The 27,666-nt window shown below is 60.5% G+C and overlaps 1 protein-coding gene across 10 annotated transcripts in view; it reads right to left on the bottom strand.

Annotated features, from left to right (window-relative positions):
- Positions 1-225: 225 nt before the first annotated feature.
- The window catches only part of ASPSCR1 (ASPSCR1 tether for SLC2A4, UBX domain containing), a 30,888-nt gene continuing 3,447 nt past the window's right edge, over positions 226-27,666 (bottom strand). For 5 of the 10 annotated variants that reach the window (XM_033438774.2, XM_033438780.2, XM_033438777.2 and 2 more), the window contains 15 exons: positions 26,913-27,027; positions 25,528-25,628; positions 17,487-17,544; positions 16,468-16,541; positions 15,679-16,114; positions 6,260-6,399; positions 5,942-6,023; positions 5,510-5,576; positions 5,000-5,062; positions 4,388-4,440; positions 3,203-3,330; positions 968-1,019; positions 662-731; positions 411-586; positions 226-326 (listed from right to left, as the gene is read on the bottom strand). In XM_033438774.2, the coding sequence (XP_033294665.1) occupies positions 453-586; positions 662-731; positions 968-1,019; positions 3,203-3,330; positions 4,388-4,440; positions 5,000-5,062; positions 5,510-5,576; positions 5,942-6,023; positions 6,260-6,399; positions 15,679-16,114; positions 16,468-16,541; positions 17,487-17,544; positions 25,528-25,628; positions 26,913-27,027 (1,573 nt within the window). In that variant the 3' untranslated portion in view covers positions 226-326; positions 411-452. The other 5 variants (XM_012535062.3, XM_033438775.2, XM_004275589.3 and 2 more) reach the window with 5 other exon arrangements.

Below are 27,666 nucleotides of genomic sequence, written 5' to 3'. Positions count from 1 at the left end.
ATGAACAACGTCAGTGAAGTAAAAACCAAGGGGCAGGCGGTTCAGGGCAGACACCTGTGCCCTCGTTAAGGAGAACAAGCCCCAGCAAGCAGCCTCCCAGGCCCACGTCACCGTCCAGCCAGGCTGGAGGCCCGCGGCTGGGGACGCGGCGCAGGGGCAGCAGCAGGAGGAGGGCCGTGGGTCAGAGGACCGAGGGCCTCTGCCCTGGAAAGGACGACAGGAGGGTCTCAAGAGAGGCTTGCATGTTTATTCCCGCTCAGGGTGGGCAGGGGTCCTGTGGCTGGCAGAGTGGCACCTCTGGGCTGGCGGCTCTCACCTCTTGCTGGCTGCAGCGCAAACACATGGGATGACCTCTGGGCCCTGGGCTCCCGCCCAGCAGCCCCTCCCTGCCCGGCCACCCCCCATAGTACCTGGCAGCTTCAGCCACTTGGGCACCTTGCCCAGACCCCTCCTCACTGGCTGGGCCGTCCCAGGGCTGGGCTCAGGGGGGCCCACTGCCCCTTCTTCAGCAGTTGGCTCCAACTCAACGGGCGCAGGGTCAGGGGCTGGTGGCGGGGGTGGGGTTCCAGCAGCCCTGGACATGGACCTGAGAACAAAGGCCGAGGTGCCAGATGGTGGGCACTGTGGCAGCGGGCTCTCCCCACCCTCTGTGGACACTCACCTGGCCACCAGCACGTCAGCTGCAGACGGGGAAATGGTGTGTTCCAGCAGCGTGGGCTCCAGGTAGATGCCTGCAGGAGGCCCAGCCTACCCTCAGGCCACAGAGAATGGGGTGCCCCTGCCTACTGCTGCTCTGCTCTGGGAGGGGGCGTGACCCAGCCTGAAGCCCCCAGGAGAAGGGTATGGGGTATCGGGGCCACAGGTCTCCCTCCCAGACCCGAAGTCCCCTGCTCTGGGGCGTCTGATGAGCTGGGATGTGCGGCCCGGGGCTGGTCAGCAGCGGTGGGCAGAGGGGGGCCCCACCCACCTGTTGGCTCCTCAGATCCAAAGTGCACAAGGGCAGCAGGGAAGAGGTTTGCCTGCAGGGAGGACAGAGGAGAGCTCAGGGACCAAGTGGGCACCGTGGAGGACGGCAGAGAGGGCCGCACTGCACTTCCATGCTGGCCTCATGGGTGCTGCACCCATAAGGCCCAGGGCTCCGCTGAGGGCTACAGCCCGACCAGGCCCCTCCCACCGTGCAGTCCACTGCCCAGCTTCACCTATTCCTCCTCTGGCACCAACCCCAGTGCAAGCCAGGCCAAGGCATCAGACCATCGAATCCTAGGGCCAGCCCCAAACACCAGCTGAACAGGAAGTTCTCGTGGTGTGTGTGCTCTGGCATTTTTACCTACCTCCCCTTCCTGCCCAGTTCCCGGGGTAAACAGTTGACAGTCTGAAGGTGGGAACTAAGCTTGGAAGCCCCCGCCCTCAGCAGAGACTGCAGGAGGTCAAGAGGTCAGAGGAGATGCAGACTCACACAGAACTGCATGGGTGGGGGCATGGGGCACAGCCCGCCATGCCCCCCACTCCCCTCCCTCACCTGTGCTGCCCAAAGAACAGAGTGCAGGAGTCGGGGGCACTCCATAGGGACTGACATATGAGCCCAGGTGCACTGGAAGCAGCTAGACTGGAGACAGGAGCACCAGGGGAGGGACCCTCAGTGGCCCCGGCACAAGGGGAAGGTGGGGGGGGGGGCTCTGGGAGCCAAGCTGCTTTGGGAGTCCCAGGCTGATCGGTGCCTCCAGGCCTACTGCCTTGACCCAAAAGCCCATAGGTGGGTTCCCTGACTCGGCACTGGTCTCGCTTGGTAAGGAAAAGCCAGTGCCAGCCAGCATCAAGCCTGTCCTGCAGGGTGGGTGTTGCACTGGGGTCCCCACACCCCTCCCGGAGGCCTGTCCATGGGGGTGGTGGTGCAAGATTTCTGCTCAGGACTGGCTCCACCTGCGCAGGTGTGGGACAAGGACACATCACGTGGCCCCCAAAACGCCCCCGGAGGCCTCCCAGGTAGGGGGCTGGACTGTGGTGCAGAGTCAGGGCTGTTGCAGAGGATCCCGAAGCCCTCCAGTGTCGTAACCTGCCTCTATTCCCGCCTCTGCACCCGACGAGGACCATGGCTGTAAGCCCCAAAGCTGGCCTGAGCCAGCAGGAAGGCCACCGCCCAAGGCTCTGTGTCCTTAGCCCTGGAGGAAGGGCCACTGCTGCCAGCTGAGCGCATCCTCTCTGCCCAGCTCTGAGCTCCTGGCGTCTGGGCGGGGAGTATTAATAAGAGGAAGCTTCAAAGGCCAGGCCTAGGAACGCTGAGATTGCAGTTGAAGCTGAGGGACAGAGAAGGGCCGTGAACACTCTGAAACCCCACTGTGATGCCTGGAATGATAGCCTGATGCGGGGAGATGGGCTGCAGGGTGGAGGGCAGCCCCAGGGCCCTGGAGGCACTGGAAGCTGGGGGCGTGGGGAGAGAAACACAGGTAGGACAGTGCCTCAACCTTTCTAGGGTAGCGCAGTGAAGCCAGACCCTGACCCGGCCAACCCGCCAGGCACTGGGGCCACCCACCCGGCTGGGCTGTCTGGGAGCTGCAGAGCTTGAAGTCTTGAAGGACCCATTTGGGCCCCTCGAGGCAGCTCCTCTTGAACCTGGCCTCCCTGCCTTTCCTCAGCACCTGCTGGAAGCCCCCTACCTGCCAGCCTGTGTCTCAGGGAATCCCATTGGAAAAGGGGTGAGTGGACGGCACAGAAGACCACCATGACCGCCAGGAGGGAGGGTGTACCCCTCTGCTCAGGCTGACGAGGTCTACATGGATCGTGGTGGTCTTCAAGGCCCACTAAGGGTGATGGAGGGGCTCTGGGCGAGGCAGTGGTGGGGGTGGCTGAGACAGGAGCCGAGTGAGCTCCCTGAGGCTTGGGGCAGAACCAGCACTAAGGGGGCTCAGTCCCAGGAAGCAGGTACGACGTGGGGGGTTGGGGACCTTTGTGTCCACGGACTGGGTCCTCTGCATCCTCCCATCCTTGGCCTCACCCTTTTTTGGCCTCTCCCAACGAATAGTCACTCTGACCTGATCCAGTGGCCAAAAAGGGCACTGGGCTGCCATCCCCCACACCCACCCTGAGCTGTCACTTTCTGGGGCGCAGGACCAGCCCCCGGGCAGCCTCCAGGGCAGCCGGCAGCCAGAACGCGGCCCTGCCAGGGACATGAAAGCCAGCAGCTTCCGCGCCCGCGCCTGCTCACCCGCAGGAGGGAGGAAGCCTTCCTTCCCTGAGCCCTGCCAGCTCTCTGATCGCGGGCGGGCAGGGACGCCACTCTGAGCAGAGGCCCCACGGCTCCAGGGCGAGCTGACGGATGAAAGGAGACGGCTGCTGGTAGCGGGGGCAGAGTGTCACCAGGAATCAGGCCACGTGGGCGGGACAGGCAGCACCCCAGGGTTCCTAATTGGAGGGGGGTGCCTGGACGCTGGCCCCTCTCCATCCCAAAGCATCTTCCAAATTCAATGTTTATCAACAGGCTGGCCAGCGAGGGAGAGTGGGGAGGGAGGGAGGGCGGGTGGGGATAGAGGAAGGAGGCCCAGTGCCTCTGGGGCTCCCGGGGGGCTGCAGAAGGGGGCTGAGAAGGGGGAGTGGGGGCGGGGGAAGCACCCTGCTCCCCCCAACCTTGACTCCTTTCCTTGGTGGGCTTCCAGCCTCTCTGCTGCTCTGGCCCCATCCCCCCATGACGGTGGCAGTCCTGAGCAGCAAGCAGACCCCCTTGCCCCAACTAGACCTCTGCAGGGCCTGCTGGCCACTCAACAAAGGCCAGCCTCTGTTACTAATTAAAATATCTGAAGACACTTTAAGAGGAAACCATTAGGCTAGAGGGCTGGGGAGGCCTCAGGCTGCTCTCCTGGGGTGAAGGGACAGGACATTCCTTCTTGCTCTGGACTGCGGCCCAGCAGGGCACCGGATCAACGCTCCTCACCCTGGGAGCTCTAGGGGCCTCCAGCTAGCAGGGAGGGCCCACCACGGCATTCCCAGAGGAGGCCACAGGGCCCAGGGGAAAGGCAGGGGCAGGGCAGCAGGCCTGGCAGCAGCCCCTCCCGTCTGGGCAGCTGGCCACCTGCAGCCGAGGCCTCTGACCCTTGGCCCTTAAGGGGTTCCCCTAAGCAGCCCCACCTGCCAGCCCCTTCTCATCCAGACCCAGGGGCAGTCCTGGCTCAGGACGGTGGCAGCCAGCCGGGCAGGCCCATCCCCACCGGGACAGGAGGCAGAGGAGGCTGGAAAGCCCCCAAACTGACTTCAGCAGCACCCGGCTCCCTCCTAGTCCACCCTCTAAAAGGCCTTATCATACTCCCGACTGTGGCCTCACGCTCCCTCCTGGGCAGGTGCCCCTCCCGGGCCAGCCTAGCAGCACCCACCAGCCAGCCAGGCAGGCAGGCAGTACCTGAAAGAGGGTCAGCGTGTGGTCGTCCAGGATGGTTTTTGGAGGAGCAATGACTGCGGAAAGATGGTTGTCTGCGCCAGGAAACACCTCACGCCCCCCATCACCCCCCCATCCCTTGCCCATGCACCCCCTGCCCCAGGACAGGCCTGAGAGTGAGCATGAGGCCTGGGCCATAGGCCTCAGCTGAGGAATTTCTGAAGTACTCCTCAGCTCACATCCCCCTGTCCATCACTCTACCGCTGCAAAAACCCAGCAAGAAGCTGGGAAGAGGGCCTCGGGCAGACTCACCTGCAAGGGGACACCTGCCCTTCACAGTTCCCTGTGCAGCCCTGCGGCCTGACCCTTCACTACCCAGACGCCCTCCAAAGGAAGCCAGCAGCTCGCCCCTGTGCCCCCAGCCCCTACAGCTCCTGGCCAGGTGGGAAGCAAAGGGCACAGGGGCGCTGAGCAGGGTCAACCTCCCTCCCCAACTTCCCCAGTCCCGGACTCATGCTCAGACACCGGCACAGGACCTGCCTGCCCCATGATGCTGTTTCTGTGGGAAAAGCTGCTTCAAGCCCCAACTGGGAGGTGCCAGGGCTGCTGAGCAGGAGATCCCAGAAAAGCACTTACACAAGTAGAACGGCAGCTTGGGGTTGCCCAGGTGGCTCCTCACGAAGTCCCGCAAATCCCCCACTGCAGGAGGAAGGGTGGGGTGAGCAGGGATCCCACACTCAGACCCACTCCAGGGCCGGGCCCCCTCTGCAATGGGACGGGAGCCAGGTCCAACCTGTGTGCAGACCCGCTCCCCAAGGTCACCAAGAACCCCACTCAGAACTGGTGGCACTGCTGCCTTCCTTCCAGGTGAGCTGCAGCCCCAGGCCAAAGACCCCGCTACTGGGTGTGGGGGAGACCTGGGTCCACCCTTCTCTGGGTGCCCCTCTGTCCCACCCATGCTCAGAACAGATGGGTGCACGGGGCCACCCAGTCCCACGGGTACTGCCTAGCTGGTCTGCCGAGCCTCCAACGTGAGCCGGTCCCCAGCCCTGCACCCGCTGCCTGCCCCATGGCCCAGAGGGAAGGAGCCTGGAAGAGCTCACAGGGCGCCCCCACCCTCCCGGACGCCCAGACGGGGCTGCTCACCGGTCTCGCTGGGGCGGAAGAAGCCCTGCAGGATGTAGCGGTCAGGAAACAGGACCCTCAAGACCACCTAGGCCAGGACAAGCCAGCTTGTCAACAGGACAGCTGGAGTCCAATCCAGGCGTCCACACCCCTGGGCCCACGATGGCTAGGTCCCCCGGCCACGTCGGGCCAGCACCCCCTCACCTTGGCTGCCCCCTAACGCTCCTGGCCCCATGGGCTGGACACAAGGACCAGTCAAGTACCCACGTGCACTTGTGAAAACACACTGATGTTTTTCATCTTAGAATGGGGCTGCCTGGCTCATTAACGAACCACGGCCGTGTAGGCCTGGGCTGAAGTACAGGAGACCATGGCCAGTGGCTTGTGGGCTGCAGAAGCCGCAGGAGGCCCCAGTGCAGAGCCATGTGCAGACCACCTCCCGCCCAAAGGTACCTTAGGGTAGCGCTGCAGCTTCTCCTTCATCTGAGCCTCTCTGAAGGCCTTGGTCACCAAGGGGGCTTCTTCCAGGCGCTTCCTGGGGTGGGGGGGTGGGGTAGGGGGTGGCAGTGGTGAAGGTCCCAGGTCTCCCCAACCAGAGCAGAGGCCCCACACCAGCTGGACTCTGGGTTTCTCCCTCGTCCCCCTGGACTTCGTGAGCTGCTCCGCAACACAGGGCCAGACAGGACTAGGAGCCCCCTGCCTGGGACCCCTCACCCTCTGAGGTGTTGCCAAGGGAACGGGTGTCTCTGAAGGGGCCGGGTGCACACCCACCGTTCACTCTTGAGCTGGGCCAAACGTCTTCTGACATCATCCACGGTCACTTCGAAGAACTCGTCAGGCAGCTCTGCAGGCCAGGCCTGGAGCAGCACCTCCAGGTCAGGGTGGCACACCACGGGGTCTCGGTCCACTGGCTAGGCAGGCAGAGGGCTCGGCTGATGCAGGTCCCGGGAAGGGCCCAGGCTCCCGACCCCAGGGGGCTGGGGTGGCCGTGCAGACCCCGGCTGAGCCATGTGCTGCCAGCCCCGCCTGTTAGCCCATGGCCAGGGCCGGGTCTCCGTGATGGGGCATGGGACAGCCGAGCCTGTCCAGGACTGGAGCCCCTCCCACCATGCCTGCCTGCTTAGCAACACTGACACTGAGACCCTCACTCACCACCAGGGCACATGGCCCTGGGGTCTTGGCTTAGCCGGGTCAGCTGGCGCCCTGACTGCTGGGGGGTACTTGGGCAGTGGGTGAACAGCAGCATCTCTGTTCACTTCCTGTCTCCGTGGGGGCTCCCCACGAGCCCCAGGGAGCTACCTGTTATCAGGGTCTCCCAGTGGGGAACAAACTTGGGGAGCAATGCCCTGGTCATGGCCATGTCAGCGGTTCCACGGGAAGGGCAGGAGAAGCGACAGCCCCCAAATTAGAGATTTGGCAAAAACCTGCCAGCTGCTGGCCCTATGGCCAGGCTGACCCCTCCTCCCTTCTCTGGGGGAGCAGCTGGCCCCACCCTCTGCCCACCGTGGGGACACAGGAAGGGACAGCGTCTCTCCTAATTGGCAGCAACGGAGAGGGAAATTATAAGGCAGGGCCTGCTCTGCTCGCAGTGCCTCCGGGTGGGTAATTGTAGCGAGTGTAGCCCAAGTGACTATGTGGGGAGACACCTTCGTGGCGCTGAGGCCGCCCATGGAGCCGGGCCCGACAGAGGTGTCCAGCTGCGCCGGCAGGGCCTATGCCAGGTCCTACCCTCCCTCGCACAGAACATCCACAAGCCGTCTGGGGTGAGGTCACTTCTCTGCCTTCTGCTCCCGCCTGCCCCCTCCTCCCCGCCCCAGCCTGGCACCGAAATCCCACCTCCTGCCTTCAACACTCAGAGCCGGGCTCAGCAGGCTTCTCTGATCATCCCTTCCTGCGCTCCGGCCCGACCACAGCCCCACCCACTCTAGAGGTCAGACTCACCAACCTGGGGCTGGTCGAGGGCTGAGGCTGCCCAGTGCACCTGCCAGGTGTCCCAGGGCTGCTCCCCCAGCCACACCCGAGGCCTTGACTGCCCAGGCCAGCAGGTCTCTGCCATTCCTGAGTGCACAGCTGTGTCACTCCTCGTAATGAAGGGAGGTGGGTTCTCGCCAGGAAGCCCCACTGATCTCAAGGCACTGTGGCAGGGTGGCCAGGAAGGGCTGGCTGAGGCCCGGGCAGTGGGGTCTGTAGGTGGCTGATCGAGGCCCCTGGGGGCTGCCCCCTCAAAGCCACAACCCTCCTGCCGCCCACAGGCAGTCCACACCAGAGCTTTTTATAACAAGATGCCAGGCTGCCCCCCATAGCCACGGCGCCTGCATTCCAGAAGGGCCGAGCACTCGCCTGGGCTCCCGGGGGAGGGCGAGGGCAGATGTGGATGTGCCTGAGCTGGGCACCGCCGTGTCCACGAGTGCCAGGCCCCCGGCGCTCGAGCACAAAGCCCACAAGCCAACGAGCAAGCTCTGGGACCTCCCTGTCCCAGTCCCGCCCTCCGAGGACCCAGTTCTGGACACATGAGTCACCCCGAGAATCCAGCAATTGGGTGACTTGTGATCCACGGCCTGGAGCTGAGCCTGACCATCAGACAGGCCCCCTGATCCCCGGGGCGGGGCACGGCTGGGGAAGCCCGACCCTGAGTGCACGGGGCCACTCTGGCCTCCTTATCCTCCTGGGTACTTCCAGTGCACAGCCCAGGGGTAACCTGGAGGACTGCAGACTGCTAGCACTTCCCACAACCCTCCCACAACTTCCAGAACAGGGACGCAGGTGACACCAGCTGCTGGCTTCATGCTGCTCAGGGGCCACTGACTTTCAGTCAGAAAGTGAGCAGACAAAAATCTCTCTCCCCGCTGGATCTACCTTCAATTCACACCCCTCCTCCCATGCCTCAGCTCTGCTCCAGAAGCCCGTTTGTCTGTCCAAGAGCAGTCAGGAGCCGGGGTCCCACACGGGAACCAGAGCACTGGGAGAGAGCCATCTCGAGATCCCACTCTCATTCTCCTGCACCGCCCTGCGTCTTGGGGACCTCCCTGCTCCTGGGCAGAGGAGCCAGGGTTCTGAGCAGCCTCTGCTGCCCATCAGAGCCCAGGGGCCAGATCACCCAAGTCCCAGAGCTGCCGCCACGACCGGACCCCAGGCGGTCCCTGTCCCATGAGAACAGTGGATATCCATGGCTGGGCTGGTAGGACGGACCACTCTGTCCTACCAAATGACCGAGGGAGAAGCCAGGGGGCTTCAAACACCTCCATGAGGCCTGCCCAGAAGATATTTCCACCGCAAAGAGGAGAGAGACCAGGAAAGGAGGAGTGGGTCTGACCGCTCCACGTGGGAGGAAGCAGGGCAGACACGGCGCCAGCGGAGGCCAAGCCCTGGCCGTGCTCACTTCCAATGCTCTGCCGGCAATCTAGCCCTCATTTGCTGTTCCTTTACCCGCCGCTCCTTAGTCATGGGCAGTTATCATGCACAGCTCCCATCCTAGGTGGATTTATGGAGATGTTTTTGGATGGAGAATAGAGATCTAGGATGAGACACCATTAAGAAAAAAAAAAAAAAAAACGCATACAGTGACCACTGTCAGAGGGCCTCAGCGCCCTCACCATGGGGACTGGGTTCCTGTGTGCTGGCCGAGGGAGGGACACAGCCCCAGGGTCCAGGATGGGCCTCCAAGATGAACCTCCCAGTTGGTGCCTGAGGATGCTGGTGGGGTGGCAGGCCTAGAACCTTCCCAGCGCACCTGACAGCTGGCCCACCTGACAGCCCGAATCTCCAGGTCTGCTCCTCCAGATCCTACCAGGGAGCCACTCAGAGGACGCGCCTCCACTAAGAACCCAATGTCACCAGGCTTGGGTCATCCTGCCAAAGTCACAGGTTTTCCATCATCAGCTCAAGGTCCAGCTCCTGAACGCTGTCAGTGTCCAGAGCACATCCCCGGCCCCGTCTCCCGCCGCCCCCACCCCCTAACCCCAGGAAAGCCAGAGGAGCCGGTTCCTCCCCCGGTGGCCCCGACACTGCGGGCATCTCACTGTCGGCTAGAAGATGGGCAGAATGAGGAGGAGGCAGCCAGAGCCTGGGGTCTGAGCCCATGGGGTGGGGGGGCCTACATGACAGCGCATGACAGATGAGAAAACAGGCACGGGCATGATCCTGAGGGGAGGATCGGCAGGTGTCTGCAGCCTCCAAGGGCGGGGCCACAGGAGACCCGATTCTTCTGGTGGAACGCCCAGCAGGGGTCTCTCATTTCCTGCAAGCAAGCACAAGACCCTAGCAAAGACTCCCCTGTCCCAGCCTCCACCGAGGGTATTAAGACAAGAGAACACCCAGAAGACCAGAAAGGAGGGAGGTGGACGGAGAGAGCAGACGAGTCAGGCTGTCTGCAAACTGGAGGATACTGGCGAGGGGCACAGAGGGCATTTGGGAGGGAAAGGACCCTCCAGAGGTGGGGGAACAGGAGCACCCTCTGCGGGTGATGTTCAGAGGAGGCCCTGGGTGACGGCCTGAGGCTGCAGACACTGGACTGACACCTGGGCCACTCAGCCATGGGGACTTGGGGACCCGCCACCAGCTGTGGACGGCCACCAGTGCCTTCAGGAAGAGCCTCTGTCACACCAGGATGGACCCTTCAAGGGAGACCCGAGGGGAGGAAGGTGTGAGGGCACTGCCTACCCTCAGCCCCATGCCACAGGCAGTGAGATGCCAGGCCTGGAGGGGACCAGGGGACGGGGCTCTGGGCTGAGACGTGGGCCCACGGCTTCCCCCAACAGCCAGTGGACATGCTCCAGTGGCCACCACACGAGTGGCTGAGAACCCACTTGGGCACACAGGGGTCTCCTCATGTCAAAAGCGGCCTCACTGCCTGCTGAGGTTTCATTTTCTTGACAGTAATTTTCCAGGACATGATGACAGAGGGAGAAAAAATGTAAAAACTATTTGGAGGTGACCTCAACCCCAGATTTTCCAGCTGCCCTGTGAGGGCTCTTGTTTTCCTCCCGCCCTCCCACCTCCCTCTTACCCAGACTGTCCTCTGACAATGGTTTTTGGTAACAGGGAATGTGAAGCGTTTCCCCTTGAGGCTTGGAGCTGAAATGAAACACTACGCGGGAGGAAGGCGGGCCAAGCCTCCGTCACTCTCAGAGCCGGCCGCCCTCTGGAGGGAGCAACGCGCCAGCACGAGGCCAGGCCTGACCGGCAAGGCTGCACTGAACTCCAGCCCCTCATCCGCTGGGCCTGCCAGCGGCACAGGCGGAGGCCGCGCCTGCCCCAGCCCTGGGCCAACGTCCACACCTGGGCCTGCACGCCTTCCAAGCAGGAAAAATGAGAGCATCTTTAAGAAGAGGAGAAACGCTGGGCTGCGACAGTGACGCAGGCACACTTTGAAACCCGGTGGCTCCACGCCCTGGCGTGGCCCCACCTGTCTGTGCACGCAGTGCATGAACCCCCAAAGGACTGAAATAAGCAAATGTAAGGCATGGGGTGGCTCTCCTCATGCACAGGGGAAGACGCCTGCTCCAGGCCAGCAAACCCAGGGGTGGACGCACACAGCAGACCAAAGGGCCAGGAGAAACCCCGCAGAGGGAGCCCCTTGAGCCCGATCAGGATGGGGGCCTGCAAACGAGGCTGCCTGGCCCTGCGGGCAGCTCTGGGGTTCCAGGGGGTACTCTGGCAGCCGGGGCGCCCTGCCCACCAGTTCTCCATGGCTTCGCAGGTTGGGCATCTGTCTCTCCCCCGAGTCCAGTCATGGTTGAGACACAGCATGACAAGGACAGCTGGAGGGCACCTGCCTGTCACCAGGCTTTAAAAACCGCCTCAAGACTCAGTTGGGGCCTTCAAAGTTGCTGACCCATCTGCCAGCAAACCTCAAAGGGCATCCCAAGTTAAGGCCAAGGCCAGAGCCCCGGGACTGTCCACAAACAGCGGCAGGGCAGGGACAGGCTCACAGCACGCCCTGGGCCCACACACGGGGGGACAGCGGGCTGTGCTCTTGGGGGCATGTCATGGACAGGCACCCCGGGCCAAGAGGAGGAGGGTGGCAGGGCAGCAAGGGGCACTGCTCTCGGTCCACCCCAGGCCCCAGGTCCTGGCCAGGCTCCCCCCAGCCCTGCGTGTTCTAAACCTTCCCGTAAACCGGGGACAGCCAGAGGCGAAGCTGACGCCTGCCCTGAGACATGGGTGCAAGGTGCGGAGTAAGCCCCCGGGGCCACGTCTTCAGGAGATGAGACCATCCCCTGGAGGGTGAGGGGCAGGCAGGGGAGACTGCCGTCAGCCCGCCCTTCCCAGGGGGTTGGGGCCTTTGATCACGAACCCCTGTGCCAGCTGCGTGGGGGGACGCCGGCTGGGAGCACAGCCCAGCAGCACAAAGAGCTGCGGGGCAGCCTCCTGGGCCAGCGGAAGGACTTCAAAGGACAGGCCAGGGGCCGCCGGGCAGCCCCAGCCTCTCTCCGCACTTGGTTCTGACGGCCAGTAAAACTACCTTCTAATAATTAATGTTCTGACATCAAAGGCAGGAGCCGCCCGGGTCTGTAAACCATCCCGGGCCTCAGCCGAGGACCTGCCTGTATTTCATCCTGTCTCTTCTGACTCTTCATTCAAATCCAAAACCACACACAGGCAAAGCATTAATGGGAAACTTGGAAACTCTTTTTGATTACTAAAGTGTACCTTTGAAGTTCCCCCGAAAGTTCTGATTTGTTCCCTTCTCCCCTCCCCCAGGACTCGAGGGGACACAAAGCAGACAGCATGTGGCCAGCCGGGCCTCCGGGTGCACGGCTGTCAGTGTGACAGGAGGCGCAAGGCAGGCGGGCGGGGGACGCTCCACAATCAACCAGCTGCTGGGGCTCCCAGATCAAAGACACGCACTGCTGGCGGCCAGGCGGACCCTCCCCAGGACTCCTCCTTCCTGGGGCCCCTGGGGTCAGCGCTCGGGGATGCACTGGGATCCTGCGCCTGACAGCAACCACCTATCAGGCTGGCACCAGACCAGGCCACTCCCCACACAGCCCTGGGGAGTCAGCAGGCTCCCAAGAGATGCAGAGAGCCACAGCCTTTAGGGTGGGAGAAGGAGACAGCCAGCCCCGGTACTAGTTTTCTGGCCCCCAAACCTAGGGGTCCCCAGAAAGAGCAGGCCCGAAGGGAGTTGGGCCCCCAGCCCTGGCTCACCCCAACCACAAGGCTCTGCTTTCGAAAGCTGATTCTGGGCCCAGGTGACGAGCCTGTGAGACTGGGGGCTTCGTACTAGTGTCTAATGCAGCCCAGACATCAGCGTAGAAGCCAGTGGGGTCCCTGAAGAGCCAGGGCACCACCACCACCTCCCCAGGACGGACATTCACGGGGCTTGAGACTGGCTCAGTTCCCCTCCCTTCCCCCATCCATTCAGCAAGGACACACAAAGCATGGTTCAGGAAGCAGGAGGAAGCCCCCACCACCTGCCCCTCTGCAGGAACTTGGGCTCTGTCCCACCGCTGAGCCTCCGCACGGCCCACCCCGCACAGGCACAGGTGCCCCTGTCCCTCTACCCTCCCCTTCAGGTATGTGACCTGAAAGCAAGAGTGAGGAGGGTGCTCTAGAAGAGACAGGATGCAGGCTCCAGCACTAAAATATTAGTTAACAGCAGCTCAGAGTGCAGCTAAACACATCACTGAAACTGGACTGACCCCTGGAATGCAAAGATAGCTTCGTGGGGGAAATCCATCCCAAACCTCAGCATGCAAACGAACTAAATGAGAGCGAAGGCGTGGAATCACCTCAATGCGGGAAACGCAGCTCATAAAGCACCACTCTTGGGCTTCCCTGGTGGCGCAGTGGTTGAGAGTCCGCCTGCCGATGCAGGGGACACGGGTTCGTGCCCCGGTCCGGGAAGATCCCACATGCCGCGGGGCGGCTGCGCCCGTGAGCCATGGCCGCTGAGCCTGCGCTGCACAACGGGAGAGGCCACAACAGTGAGAGGCCAGCGTACGGCAAAAAAAAAAAAAGCACCACTCTTACTTTTGATAAAGAAAAATTCTCAGAGAATTAGGAATAGAAACTCTTGATTTGATAAAGATTTTTCACAGCCCACAGCATCTTTCACAGATAAACTAAGATTACTCCATGTGAGATCAAGGTCAAGACAAGGATGCCCACTAAATTTGCTGCTATTCAACAGAGACTCAATCACTGCAATACGACAAGAAAAAAAAATGAGAGAAGTAAGGACATCAAGGAAAAAGATAAGCTGACATTATCTGCAGACTCCAATTGAAAATGAGAAACTGCTGGAACCAGTAAAGCAAGTGAGCAAGGCTGCTGGGTATAAAAGCCAGCAGAATCCATGCCCGGGTGGAGCCTCTCCATTCTCACTCCACAAGCTCCTGCTCCAGGCAGGGAATCCTGCAATGGCTCTCCATCGTCTGGAAAGGTGATTTGTACAAAGGAATTCGTTTCAGCAGTGGCATCCTTCTCGTCACTTAAAACCTCAAGTGGACCCTATGCGTTGGCACATGGAGCCACTCTGGCTGGAAGGAAGGGCAGAAGAGAGCGGAGAGCCTGAAGCCCTCACTCAGAAGGTGCAGCTGCGTCTCGAATAACGCCCACATGCACCTGTGCAGCCTCATGGGCTCCACAGGTGACAACGTGCAGCCCAGGCTGGAAACCCAGGCTGGCCCCACCGTAAGGTCTCTTTATTTGGAAAGACCCTCTCCAGCCACAAGCCAGAGACCTAAGCTGGACTCTGGATGAATGCCTGAGCCTCTCCGGGGGCCAACCCCAAGAGGCAGGGGGCCCAGCACAGCGCAGGAGCCCAAAACGTTGGGAAATCTACAACACGCCTTTCCTGAAAACAGTCTGTGAGCTCTGCTGAGGGAGCAGTCACACAGAGGGACACAAAGAAGCCTATGGGGGCTTCCCTGGTGGCGCAGTGGTTGAGAGTCGGCCTGCGGATGCAGGGGACACGGGTTCGCGCCCCGGTCCGGGAAGGTCCCACATGCCGTGGAGCGGCTGGGCCCGTGAGCCACGGCCACTAAGCCTGCACGTCCGGAGCCTGTGCTCCGCAAAGGGAGAGGCCACAACAGTAAGAGGCCTGCGTACCGCAAAAAAAAAAAAAAAAAAAAAAAGAAGCCTATGGAAGCTCTGCCGTACGACTCATGAAAGCCCTACTGGAGAAAGTCCCAGAGGCGCTCCAGGGAGAAAGTCCTGCCCTGGTGCCAAGCTTGAGCACCAACCCGACAGGGGCCACGCCTGTCCTCCCTCTTAGGAGCTCCAACACAGCTGCAACTGCCCAGGGAGAGGTTGGCCTGACCCACAGACGACCAGAGATGGCCTCCATCAGACACCTCCAGGCAGACACTGGCCACACGCCTGACTTCTGCAGAGGTGCCGCCCACCTGGGGGTCCTCCTGCTCAGCGTGATCCAAGATGCAAGGCCCCTTCCACCCCTCATGTCTGTGTGTGGTCAGAGCAGGGGACGGGGGCGGGAATCACTGTGGGGGAGGATGTGAGACTAGGGCACAGCTCAAAGGTGTCCAAAGACAGATTCAACATCGAGAAGACAAAAAGCCTAACACTGCCCTGATGGTAGGTGTCTATTAAGTCGTACCTCAATAGAGCTGATCAGACTAGAAGACAGCGTCACAGAGGCAACCCAGGGCCTGGGCCGTTTCATCACAGCTCCGTGAGGGCTGCACGCCCTCCTCCCAGCTGTGGCTCAGACGGCCGCCAGGAACTTCCAAGAAGTCCCCACCAGAGACGTCCGAGGCCCCACCCACAAGCTTGTGAAGAGTGAGCAAACTCACCCTCTTCTGCCTGTTTGGCGCGTGCCCCACACGCCCACTGGCCAGTGGTGGGACGTAGCATGTGAGCTGCAGCACGCCTGGCTCAGGAGTCAATGTGGCGTGGGACGATCAAGGCCAAACCATCTTCCTGTCAAAAGCCAGTCAAACCCACCAGCCCAGGAGAAGGTGGAGGCGCCGCGTCCAAGGCTCTAGGAAGGATGGCTCTCTTGGCTGTGACATGGCCAGCCAGGACACACAGGTTTGTCAAAACCCATCAACTGTACATCTAAAATGGTGCCTCAAGAAAGCTGATTTCAGGCAAAGCAAAACCAAAAAATCGCTTCCCTGGGAAGATGAAACCGCACCCAGCGACCCTGCTGCACCCTGGGCTGAGCAGGAACGAGGTCAGGTGCAGTTAAGAGAAAGGACCCCAGCGCCCAGCTCGCCCCTTACCAGCTCCGGCTCCGGCTGGGGCTCCTGGCCAGGCCTCGACTTCTTTGGCTGGGAGGGGCCTGCAGGGCTGAAGAAGGACTTTGGCAGTTTGGCTGAAGATGACATCACAGGCCTCACGGACCCGGAGGGGCCCCCCAGTCGCTGTCCCCCACCCGAGAAAGGAACAAAGGGGGCTGGCGTGGGCTCCTTCGAGATCTGCTTTGCCTGAGCGTCCACTGGCTTCGGGCCCAGGCCATCCACGCGGCCAGCCCCCGGGCTCGCTGCCTCATCCTGATGGCTCACATCGCCCTGGCTGAGCTCCGTTGAATTCAGTGGAAACGGAGGGCTGCTGGCTGCCTGGTCGGCCGACAAGGAAGGGGTCGGGCTTCCTGGGCTTCTGCTGCAGGAGACCCCAGGCTCCTGCCTGCCAGTGGAATCATGTCTCTTCATGGAAAACCTGAGTGGGTAGGCCCGGAAAGCAAATGAAACTCCATACACGGAGCCCCGCGTCTCACAGTGCCAGCATCGTCTCTTCTGGTGACTACCAAACCAAATCCAACCCCTGAAAGCACCCCACAGCCCTTCCCGACCCGCCTCAGCTCACAGGGGAAGAAGCGTGCGTGGGGCTGCCACGCCAGCCCGGCTGAGGGCAGATCCCCCCCACCTGATGCTGCACCCCATGGTGCCCAGCCCCCACAGACTGCAGGCAGGAGAAGCGACTGGCAAGGGTCTGGGCTTCCCCACGTTTCCTGTTTCCTTTCCCTTGAGACCGCAGTTTTCTTCACTAAACCAGACTCAGAGACCCCCCACCTGATGATGGCGCTGCCCCCGGTGAGGCCCAGTGACTGCAGCGTCGTGCTCTGCAAGGCGGCTCTACCGGTCACCTGTGAGGAAGGAACAGGACATCCTGCTGACCCCTCGCTGCCTCCCCCAGCCTGGGCACTGTGTCACCAGCACCATGGGGTCCCGCAGCCAGCCACAGCTCCCAAAAGGCCTGGGTCCAGCCCCCTGCACCCCAATCTACATCCGAGCATTTGTTCGCTGGTCCATGTCTGTCTCCCCAACCCCACCCCATCTGAGGTCTGGGTGGGCAGGGCTCAGGCCGGGGTTAGGCACATCTGGCCAGCTAACCAGCCCTCTGAGGGCTGGAGCTGATCCAGGCCCAGGTGCCTGAGGCCCAGTGGTCTGTCTCCTCCAGGGGAGGACCCATCCCCCAAGGTCCCTCCCGCTCACAGCCCTGGAACCCCTGCCCCACTGAGCCCTGGGTCAGGAACCTCAAACTGGGATAAATAGGTGGGTGTGCCCTGTCTACACCAGGGGCCCCTCGGGGACAGTGGGCACCCCAGGCCAGGAAAGGGCGCTTGGCCAGGGTTGAAACAAAAAGCCCCTGTGAGCCAGGGGACAAGCGCCAAGAGGGTCCCCCGTCACGGGCGGGCGGGCGGGGACAGGCAGGGCCTCAGTGCCAGGCCAAGCCTGCACCACGCCACACTCGGTTTTGAAAAAGATCAAAACTTTGAGCAAAGCAAATATTTATTAAAATGAAACCACTTTTGTGACTTTTGGGCTTTGAGAGAAGCTGAGAAAACAAACAGGGCTCTGAGGGAGGTTTGGGAGCAGCCCGGGCGGCCCGCAGTTGGTTCCAGCGGAGCCGGCGTCCTGCCTTTTTTCCATGAAACACATCATGCTTTCAGGGCCCCAGTCTGCCCATCGCTGCTTTGAAAGGTCTAAAGGAGTGAATTTTCCAGATTGGAAAGTGGGGTGGGCCCATGTGGCGGCTGGGAGGGGGCGACAGGGCGCGGGCCCGGCGGGTGGGCCCACAGCTCACCTACCTCATCTCTCATGTACACGCAAACGGGGCTGGCCTCACACGGCCGGTCCAGACACTCCCTGAGAGGGGAGAGAAGAAAGCATCACAGGTAGCCACTGCCTGGGGACACTGCTGCCCTGGGGACAGCACCCTGGCCAGCCACTGTGGGGGACCCGCCCACCCTGGCCACCCCACGGCTGGCCATCAGCCCATGGCCTGGGGGTGTCTCCCACCTGCCCACGGCCTCCCGGCTCAGAGCAAAGGGAGGACACAGAACACGGGGACGGGCGGCACCAGCCACCTCCTGGACGTGCCTTGGGTTGCTGTCAACTGTGCCCAGGGTCGGCGATGAGAAAGTCCTGGGAGGGCATGATCTGGGCTTTTATCTGAAGCTGTCCCCTGAGAAGGTTGCTGCCCCAGAAGCACCAGGAGCACTTGGCACGGATCTATCACACAAACTCCGAGGAGAGAGTGGGGCAATGCCAGGACAAACAGGGAGGTGGGCAGCGGGCCCAGCCACCAACGCCCCTCCCCTATAAACCAGACCCTGAGATGGGAGGGAAGGGCCCCCAGGAAGCACAGCTGGGCAGGCTGGAGGATGGCAGGCATGCAGGCGCACCATCGCGCACACACCCTCAGGATGGCCAACACCACTCACACAGGCCTGTACCTCGACAGCTGTACCACACAGGCCTGCGACGACCAAGGGAAGTTTATTTCTGCATTTCCTGACACATACCCGTAGAACTAGCCCCCAAATAAACGCATGTCCCAGACCTAGCAGCAGTGCCCCAGGCCTGACCCTCTCCTCCGGGAAGGGTGACACAAGGCGTTGCGCCTGCCAGAGTAGGAGACCTGGAGCACCCTCAGGCCGTGCAGTGCTCCCGGCCAAGCCCAGGGCTCAGACAAGGAGGTGGCTGGGATGGGAGACACAGAGGCTCAGCTGGTGACTGTACACAGACACTCGGACACTCGACTGCCTGGGCCCGTCCCCGAGACCCGTGACACTGTCCTCTGCTCAGGTTCAGCATGTTTTCTCCCGTCTCTCTTGTTTGCTTTCAGTTTATGCTTTGCATATTCCTCAGGGCTGAGACACTCAAGCTAATCCAGAGGTTGCCGTGGGGGCCCCTGGAAGAGGTCCCCGGCCACCTCCCACAGGCTGCCGGTCCCCATGGAGCACCCCGGGCTCTCCCCAAGGCTGTGCTCACAAAGAAGCTGCTCCCCAGGGAAGGCTTCCAGCCCTCGACCAGAGCCTCATGGGGGCCGGCCATGGCGGGTGTGACCCCGCACACACAGCGTGGCCAGGCCTCAGGAAAACACAAGACCCCAAAGTGCCAGAGAGACAACCCTGACCAGGCCTACACACTCTTCATCCTGAAGCCAAAACAGAGAAAGAGTGAAGGAAGATACTCCAGCAAACAAGATCCCAGGGCTAGAGAGGAGGAAGGCGGTGGGGAGACACAGGGGTCCTGCTCCTTTCAACGGCAACAGAGACAGCAGCTTTCAGGGCTGGGCTCAGAAAGCAAGCTGACTGCCCACCACGAGACAGGCAGAGTCCCCTCTGCTCTCAGGGGTTCTGGCCAGGCGTCCTCCCTCGAAATCCTTGTCCAGGGCACCCAATGCCAGCGTGGGGACCACAAATCACAAACAGGGACGAGAGCACAGCAGCACCCGGGAAGGCCTGCCTGCCTGCTGCCCTCGGAGGCCCCTGGACATCAAACAGCAGCTCAGCTTTGATGTCGGCTCCTCCAGAGGGATCGGATTCCCGCGTGTGGGATCTGAGGAGAGGCCTGTAAACACGCCGAGGGGAGGGGCAGCCGAGATCACTTCCAGACTTTCCTGGCCAATTAACAGCGCTCTCCCATCCGGCCGAGGACAGTGGACCAGGAGGTTCCAGCTCAACGGAGAGCCGAAGCCACCACTCCCTGCAACAGACATTGCTAAAGTTCCACGTGTCTCAGAGGGAGCCTAGAGGGGACCTCCCGGGGACCCTTGTGCCCCTGGACCTGCTCCCACCCCCCAGCCCAGGCAGAGCCACTGGACGCCACTTGGCCCAAGGGATGATGCTGGGGAGGAGTGGCAGGATCTCACTCTATCTAAGGCCAGCACACCTGCTCTCGGGGCCAGGCCTGGGGCCAGCAGGGTCAGCCAGGCAGGGCAAAGGCACTGCTGCTGCTGTGCTCTTCAACCACCATGGAGGGTGTCACCCCATAGACATGGGCCATCCGCCCACCCAGATGGCTCCTGGCAGGGCTCGCAGGGAGGTGATGCTGTGAACTGGGGGCAAGGCAGGCATCTGGAGCCCCTTCTGTTTTTGTCACCTGTTTGGGCCTGACCAAGTTGGGCTGGTACAAACTCAGGTGCCACCGACACAAGCCTGACACCACAGCACTCCAACACAACAACCAAGGGCTTCCCTGGTGGCGCAGTGGTTGAGAGTCCACCTGCCGATGCAGGGGACACGGGTTCGTGCCCTGGTCCAGGAAGATCCCACATGCCACGGAGCGGCTGGGCCCATGAGCCATGGCCGCTGAGCCTGCGCGTCTGGAGCCTGTGCTCTGCAACAGGAGAGGCCACAGCAGTGAGAGGCCTGCGTACCGCAAAAAAAAAAAAAAGAACAACCAAAACTGACAAAAACCAACTGAAACTAACAGAGCTGTGACTTCAGGCTCAGAGGGGTCCCTGCTGCCACAAGGAAGCCCAGGGTGGGTGAGGCCACATCCCAAGGGGCCAGGTGACTCACATCCACCACCACCCAGCAGCCCAACCCACAAAGAGATGAGGTTGTGGCCCAAGGGAGCAAGGAGGCCGAGGCTCGGCCGAATCACAGAGACTCCTCCTCCAGAGCAGACGGAGTGGGGAGTTGCAGGGGGAAGGCAGCCTCTGGCCTTCCCAAACACGACGGGGGGTGGGGAGGTGCTGCGCGAGAGCCCTGAATCTAGGCCTCTGGCTGCCCGCCCACAAGGCTCTGGGTCTGGGCACAGCGTGACCACAGGCCGGCCCCCAACCTCAGGGGCAGCCCCTCCCTGCAGCCCGCTGTGCCCTGGGGGCCCTACGACCCTGAGAGAACAGGCAGACACCTACCTTTCCCAGGGACACTCGACTCCCTGCTTTTACTATGCATGGGATGAACACGGCTGAGATGGACCAGTGGGCTTGGCTGTGAAATGAGGCCAGGTGTAGAGGGGCAACGGGCTTCCGGGAAGAATCCAGCCTGGCATGGCATGCCTGGAGCCCTCCCTGAAGCAGATGCCCGAGAAGCAGAGAGGAGGACGGGCCAGCCCACATGGAGCCAGTGCCATCCGTGGCGGCTACCCGTCCACACGGGTGCCGAGCACGCGCAGGGCAGCTGGCCCAGAAGGAGGCCAGCTCCAAGTGTGAGACACACCGGATTTCAAAGACCTCTTACCAACAAAGAATGTAAAATATCTCCTTTTTCCTGTTGATTACACGTTCAGAGAATATTTTGGATATATTGAGTCAAGTTAATTATATTCCTAAAATTAATTACACCTGTTTTTACTTTCCTTTGATGTGGCTACCAGAAAATTCTGAATTACCTCCATGTCCCGCACATGTGGCCCACATGGCATGTCCAGTGGACAGTTCATTGCTCCAGATGCTAGGGTCAGGGCCGGGCCACCATCCACCCTGATCCCCATGCATAGGACCTGCCTCCTGACCAACAGTGGATCCAGGGTGCTGTGCTCATCTCCCACAGCTCCTGGCCATGCACGGCACCAGCTGCTCTGGGACTCTTACTGCTCCCAAAAGCATCAAGTGAGAAAAACCAGCTTCCTACTTGTCCCACTCTGTGGGGACTTGGACACTTGGAATTCCCAGAGCTTCCTGCCCCCGGCCAGCAAGGGAGCTGCTGTGAGCCAGCCAGAGCTCCCTTGCCTCACCGGACCTGTCAGGCAGCTGCCCCCCATGTTGGCAGGCCCTTGCAGTGGTGGGCAGCTGATGCAGCCCCTGCACAGCCCCAGCATGGTTTCGCCAGCTCACTGGGCATCTGGCCATGACGTTGGGGCTGAAGACGCTGCCCTCCCTCCCTCATCTGAACCTTGCTTCACGGTTAGGGAGTGCCAGCTTCCAAGGAAAGGCCTGGACCTGCACTTCCGGAGATGAAGCCGAGACAAGTCCCCATTTGCTAGGCCAGCAATTCTGCCTCCAGAGTAAATTCTCAGGGCGGAGTGGGGCACAGACCTCCAGCTGCCCACAGGATGGGCTGGGCGCGCGCGCGCGCACACACACACAGGACAGGACTGCACAGCCATGGAAACGATGCTGAGGGCATTTCCAAGAAAACGCAGAACAGTCACAGCAAGAAAGAGAGGGTGCAAGCCGTGCCGTGCTCAACGCTGCATGAGTCAAGAATCCGTCCCTGCGCACAGCAAGAAAGAGAGGGTGCGTGCTGTGCCGTGCTCAACGCCGCATGAGAGTCAAGAATTCGTCCCTGCGTGACGACCCCTCCCAGGGCCCACATCCTCCTGATGTCACCTCGCTTCTTATGCCGCTGTCCCCACTGCCCCCACATTCTGTTTCTTGTATCTTAAACCCAGGTTACTGAGTCAGTCAGTCCTGAGAGGCTCGTGTGAACCAGTGTTCCCAGCACCTCGGCCCCTCCACAGAGGCAGCCCCCAGACCGCCCAGCCAACAACTCGAGGGCCAGATGGGAGCATCAGGCTTCATCATGACAGGGCGACCCTGGCTCCCCAGGCCAACAGCTGAGGAACCACCCAGTCTTCCCGGGGGGATGGACCCCGTACCATGGAGCCCCGTCTCCTCCCTCTGGGATACTCCTCCTTTTGGTGGTCACAGCCTAAGCGGGGGGCCTGGCAACATGGGCTCCCACCACGCCTGTGTCTGGGGCCCAGGCGTCAGCCCCCCACGCCCCTCGTCTGCCTGCTTCTGGGTGGACCTGCCCGCCTGCCCTTTGGTGGAGCAGTTAGCAGCTTGCTCAGAGGGTGTGTGCGGTAAATGGGTGACCTTTGTGTCTAAAAATGGCTTTGTTTCATCCTCACCCTTCAACAATCTAGCAAAATAGAGAATTCTAGAACAAATGAATTTCCTACAGTATTCTGAAGGCACTGCTTGGCCACCTTCCTGGTGGTGCCACAGGGAGCCTGAGGCCTTTGTGCAGGACTGCTGTCCCTCTCTGAGCATGGGGAACCATCCCATCATCTCCAGCTCCTGATGAGTTACAGTGATGCCACCAGATGAGGCCCCACTGGTACAGGCATAGCCGGCCTGTCACTCTGGAAACGCATGCCCTTCGGTTCCAGGACGGTTTCCCACCATCTTCACCAGCTTCCTCCTGTGCTTCTGTTTTATTTCTAGAGATGCAGTATCAGGAGCCAGCGGCCTGTCCTGTCCCGAGGCCCCTTCCTCTGGCCTCCATCCTGTGCTTGGCCGCCTGGCTCTATGGCTCCTCCCAGGAGGAGGAATGGCAGGGACCCTGCACCCCAGGTCCAAGCATCGGCTCCCAAGCCTCGAGTGGCGGACCCCACGTGCCCTCAGGCATTTGCCACCTCGGAAAGAATGCGCTCAGTCAGGCTGCAGACCAGCCAGTCACACCGGCTAACCCTCAGGCGCGTGAGTAGAACGGCATATCCTCGGACCACCGGCCACTCCCAGACACGCGGCACCCTGTCATGTGTGACAGGGATTGTGCCGTTTGATCCATAGCTGTGGCTGACCCCTGCACCTTCTACTGCAGCTTTCCGATCCACTTCCAAGGGCTCTTCCTTTTTTTTTTTTTTTTTTGCAGCACACGGGGCTCTCACTGTTGTGGCCTCTCCCGTTGCGGAGCACAGGCTCCGGATGCGCAGGCTCAGAGGCCATGGCTCACGGGCCCAGCCGCTCCACGGCATGTGGGATCCTCCGAGACCGGGGCACGAACCCGTGTCCCCTGCATTGGCAGGCGGACCCTCAACCACTGTGCCACCAGGGAAGCCCTTCCTTATCTTTGAATGTTTCTTTTTAATAGCATCCAGCTCCAGTTCCAACAGCCCCTCCATCCTCGGAGAACAGGAACAAATGCTGTCACCCGTCCTGACAGCTGCCATCTCTTCCTGTCTGTCTGCATTGGCCTCTCACGTCAGCCTTGCTCAAATGTCTGGGCACCTTTGGCTGTGGGCTCCTGTTTACGCCCAGGGCTCTGGCCGCAGTGCAGCTATCAGTATCCAGGTGGTGATCTGGGGAGCCACCCATGCCCCCAACATTGGGAGCTTCCACCATTTTGGAAGCCACATGGGGGGCTCACGCTCACCTACCCCGGTTCTCGGGACAGCAAGGGCATCCCCAGTCCAGAGAGCCCCACCCTACCCAGGGAACCAGCTCTGGCACCAGCAGCATGGAGTGCGAGGGGATCTAGGACCCCACGTCATCCAGCGCCTGCCCTGGCCACCCCCCTGCCACCCCTGGCCCCTTGTCACCCTCCCCACCCACGTCCAGGTGCTGTCACTGCCTCAGCTCCTGCTCTCTCCATCCTCCAGGCTGTATCTCTGTAAAGTCCTTTAATGACGTTTTAGTTGCCTTTTGGGAGGGAGAAGAATCACAAGCTGTGTTCCATGTGTTTCTCCTCTCCTTATTTCTGCCCCAGGGCCTTTGCACTTGCTGCTCCTTTGGCCCAGATGTCTCCTTCTCAGATCCTAGTGCAGCTGGCTCCTCCACGACCTTCCCCACCACCTCCCAAGGCATCTTCCCTTCTTCTTTGTGATAGCTTCTGATAGTTTCTTCTGGTAGTTCTGTATACCTGCCTATTAGCTATGGGAGACCAGGACTAACTTCCTACTAGAGCCCCAGCCAAGCCTGTGCTGAATAAATGAAAGAAGGAAGTAGAAACAGAGGCAGAGGCCCCATCTTTTCAGCAGCTGAGAAGGCAGGTGCTGGCAACCCAGGCCCTGGTCTTTGAGGAGCCCCCTCCTCCCCTGGGTCTCTGTTTCTTCTTCTGAAAACAAGGGTAACAGCAGCCTGACCCCCCCAGCTGACAGAGGAACCAGTCAGACAACAGGTGCCAAGAGCAGTAGAGTGAGGTGGCAGCCTATGTACTCATTTTAGAAGCCCTAATACTGTCAGAAGCCACCTGAGTGGGGGCAGAGTTCTCTCAGGAGAGCATCTGGGTAGGAAGCAGAAGCTGGCTGCAGGGGCGGCATCCCCGGCTACCCAGGACCAGGCTCATAGGAGGGGAAGGGGCCAGCTGGTCTTTGCACAGCAGCCCACCGTGGCCTCGTCATAGAAAGAACTGGCAACAGGGGGACACCAGCACATCAGATACGGGGAGAGGAGTTCCATGGGAGCGGCTGAGGTGGGGGAGCAGGAATCTGGATGCTGGGACAGCAGGGGCAGTGGGTGCCACATCAGATCAGAGCAGGCTTTCCTAGAGGCCCTGTCACCGTGATGGCCCTACCCAGAGCCCCTTCTTCTGCACAGACAAACCGTGGGCAAGGTCCTGTTCTCGGCACTTGAGACACATTAACTCATCTCATCCTCACATCACCCCTGCGAGGCCCACAGAGGGCAAACAACTTGCCCACGGCCACACAGCAACCACTACACCCTCTCACGGTCCCTTCCATTCTGTTGGTTGAGACCTTTAAAAGTGGACAAAGTCTTCCATCCCACAATGAAAAACCAAACCTTAGAAGACTACCATTTTGACACACTCAGAAATAAAGTTTAAACCATTAATCACCAGATAGAAACTGACACATGTTAACTGTCGTCAAGATGTTTTCTTTAAATACGGCCCATTCTCACGACAAGGAAGTTTTACACCTGCAACATTTGTCAGCTGAGAAGCCCAGCACCCCACTTCTCCCCTGACTGCTCACCACACAGGTGGGGACCTCTTGGGTTCCCCACAAGCTCTTCCAGAAGGGCACGGCCTGGCTATCATACCAGGACACCAAGTAAAAAAGATGAGCTACTGGTGACCAGCACCTGCTGGTATGAAGTCAAAGCAAAGCTCAGGCTTGTGGCCCTGGACTAGTCCCAGTGACCGTGGCAGCATCCCCAGGGCAGAGGGAGGCAGAGCCCCAAACCTGCTCACTGACACTTACCTGATCTGGGCAAAACAGCAGAGAAGCTCCCAGAGTGTCTGGCCTGAGCAGAAAGTGTCTTGCAACCTGGAGCCATCATCCAACTGCAGAGCAATGCGCACCTGAGGGGCGAGATACAGGAACCAAGTCAGGAAGAGGAGCAGCTATCCCAGCTAGACCCCAGACCAAGTCTGATCCTTAGGGCACAGGCGGAGGGCATTGTGTTTGCCGAATTTTAGTAAGGGAGCACACTGCCTTACAGGATAATTTTAACAATTATCTCCCTAAATAGTGACACAAGTCTATAACCCACAAGGGGGTAAATTCTCCTCTGGTCCCTCTGTTGAACAACAGACACACTAAAGCACGAGTGCAGAGACCCAAAGTAAGGACCTTGCACAGCCCCACCTGTCACAGCCCAGCGCATGACTCTCTAGGTCATTGCTACTCCTGCCCTTCTAGCCAAGGGACTCCTCAAGGGCACGTTTATTTACATTAAATCCCAATAACAAACAAAGGAGGAACTGTTCTGTGGGAAGAAACTGAGAGGGGGTCTCCAGCACACCCAAGGAACCCACAAGGGAAGTCAGGGTGCTTCCATGTGAAAGGCTGAGAACCACAACTCTAATGGAAAAAGAGGTGTATTAATAAGCTCAGCCCCAGGCGCCTGACTCCTGGTGGGCTCTGGACAGAGAACTAACACCCCAGGGCCTGAGCCTCCTTGCCTCTCGACATGGATGAAAACCACTTCCCTGCAGTGTTGGGAGAATTTGCAGTTTTGTATGTAAAGGACCCACTTGTGCACAAGAGAGCAGCTATCACCATGATTCTTGTCTCTATCCACAGTAACCCTAGTGTCATTCACTAAATCCCTAGGACATAAAAGTTACTGATTTGGTAGAAAGCAATGGACTGCAGTCAGGAGACTCGGGCTGTGGTCTAGCCAAGACTGGTCAGAGGAAGCCTGCGCCCCTGAGCTGGGTGTCCTCGTCCCAGAAGTGAGGCTCCACTGGACACCGCACAGAGTCCTGTGGGCTCTAAGACTCTTGGTGATTTTCTGACCAGAAACATCAGGTCGTATGGTGGATGCTACCAGCACGCTGATACGGACACAGCACAATTAACCGCCTCTCCACCCCCCACCCCCAAAAAACATTCAGCACAAAGAATGAAAAGTCTCATTTCCAATCATCAGCTTTTGGAGTAGAAAAGTGGCTCTGGCCTAACCTAGAGAAGGCAGCCTCACCCAAGGACGAGGACAAGTGCCTCGCCTGCACAGCCCTCTGAAACAGCCCACGCTCCACACCCCGTCTGCTCGGCCTGCTGATACATCCTGCGGCCCAAATGGTCTGAATGGAAGAGCCGGGAGGAGCAGTGAAGCCAGTCCCTCCTTGAGAGCCACCTACCATGTTCTCGGGCCCCTCGCGGCTCCGGGAGATGGGCACCATCTCCAGCTTGGCGTTATTGGGCAGATTGGCAAATCTCCACTGGAGAGAGAGGTCAAGCACATTCCTCTGAAACCTGCAAAACAGACCAAAGCCACAGGCTGCCCGCCGACCCGAACACAGCCCAGCCCTGCCGGGACCACGGCACAAGCAGAGTGACGCCCACGTCTGGCTAGCAATTCCACAGCCCATGGCGCCAAGGCTGCAGGAACAGAGTGACGGCCGGCAAGCCTGCAGAGACAGGGTGGGTCCCTGACTCCAGCAGTGGGTCTTCCAAAGGAAAGAGAGAGTGAGCATTGATACAGTTCAGGCAAGAACAGAGAGAACACAGACAGGTCACCCCTGGGGCAAACCGAGGGCCTGCTCTTTCAGACTGTGAAGCAGCAACCAGCCCAAGTACAAACTCAGAAGATAAAAGCGCACGTGGGCATGACTAAGGGGTGTGCACCATGCTCTGAGCAGAAAAGTTCTAACAGAACGATGCCTTGTCGCCACTGCTCGGAGCTGCAGCAGTCTGGCCACTGTGGCCACTCTCCCTGTGCTGCTGGCCATCAGCCAAAATGACCCGCTCCTGTCACTCCTGCTTCCTGCTACCCTTGGAAGCAGGGCCACAACCCCAAAGACCAGTGACAGAGGCAAAAGTTCTAGAGAACCACAAATGGAATGACCGGGCCTGAAGTCTCCATGGAGAGCCAGGCCCTCACGGTGGCTGAGA

The sequence above is a fragment of the Orcinus orca genome, chromosome 19, assembly GCF_937001465.1.
Source record: "Orcinus orca chromosome 19, mOrcOrc1.1, whole genome shotgun sequence".
In the NCBI taxonomy this organism is placed as follows: Eukaryota; Metazoa; Chordata; class Mammalia; order Artiodactyla; family Delphinidae; genus Orcinus; species Orcinus orca.
This window is presented reverse-complemented; position numbering and strand designations above follow the sequence as displayed.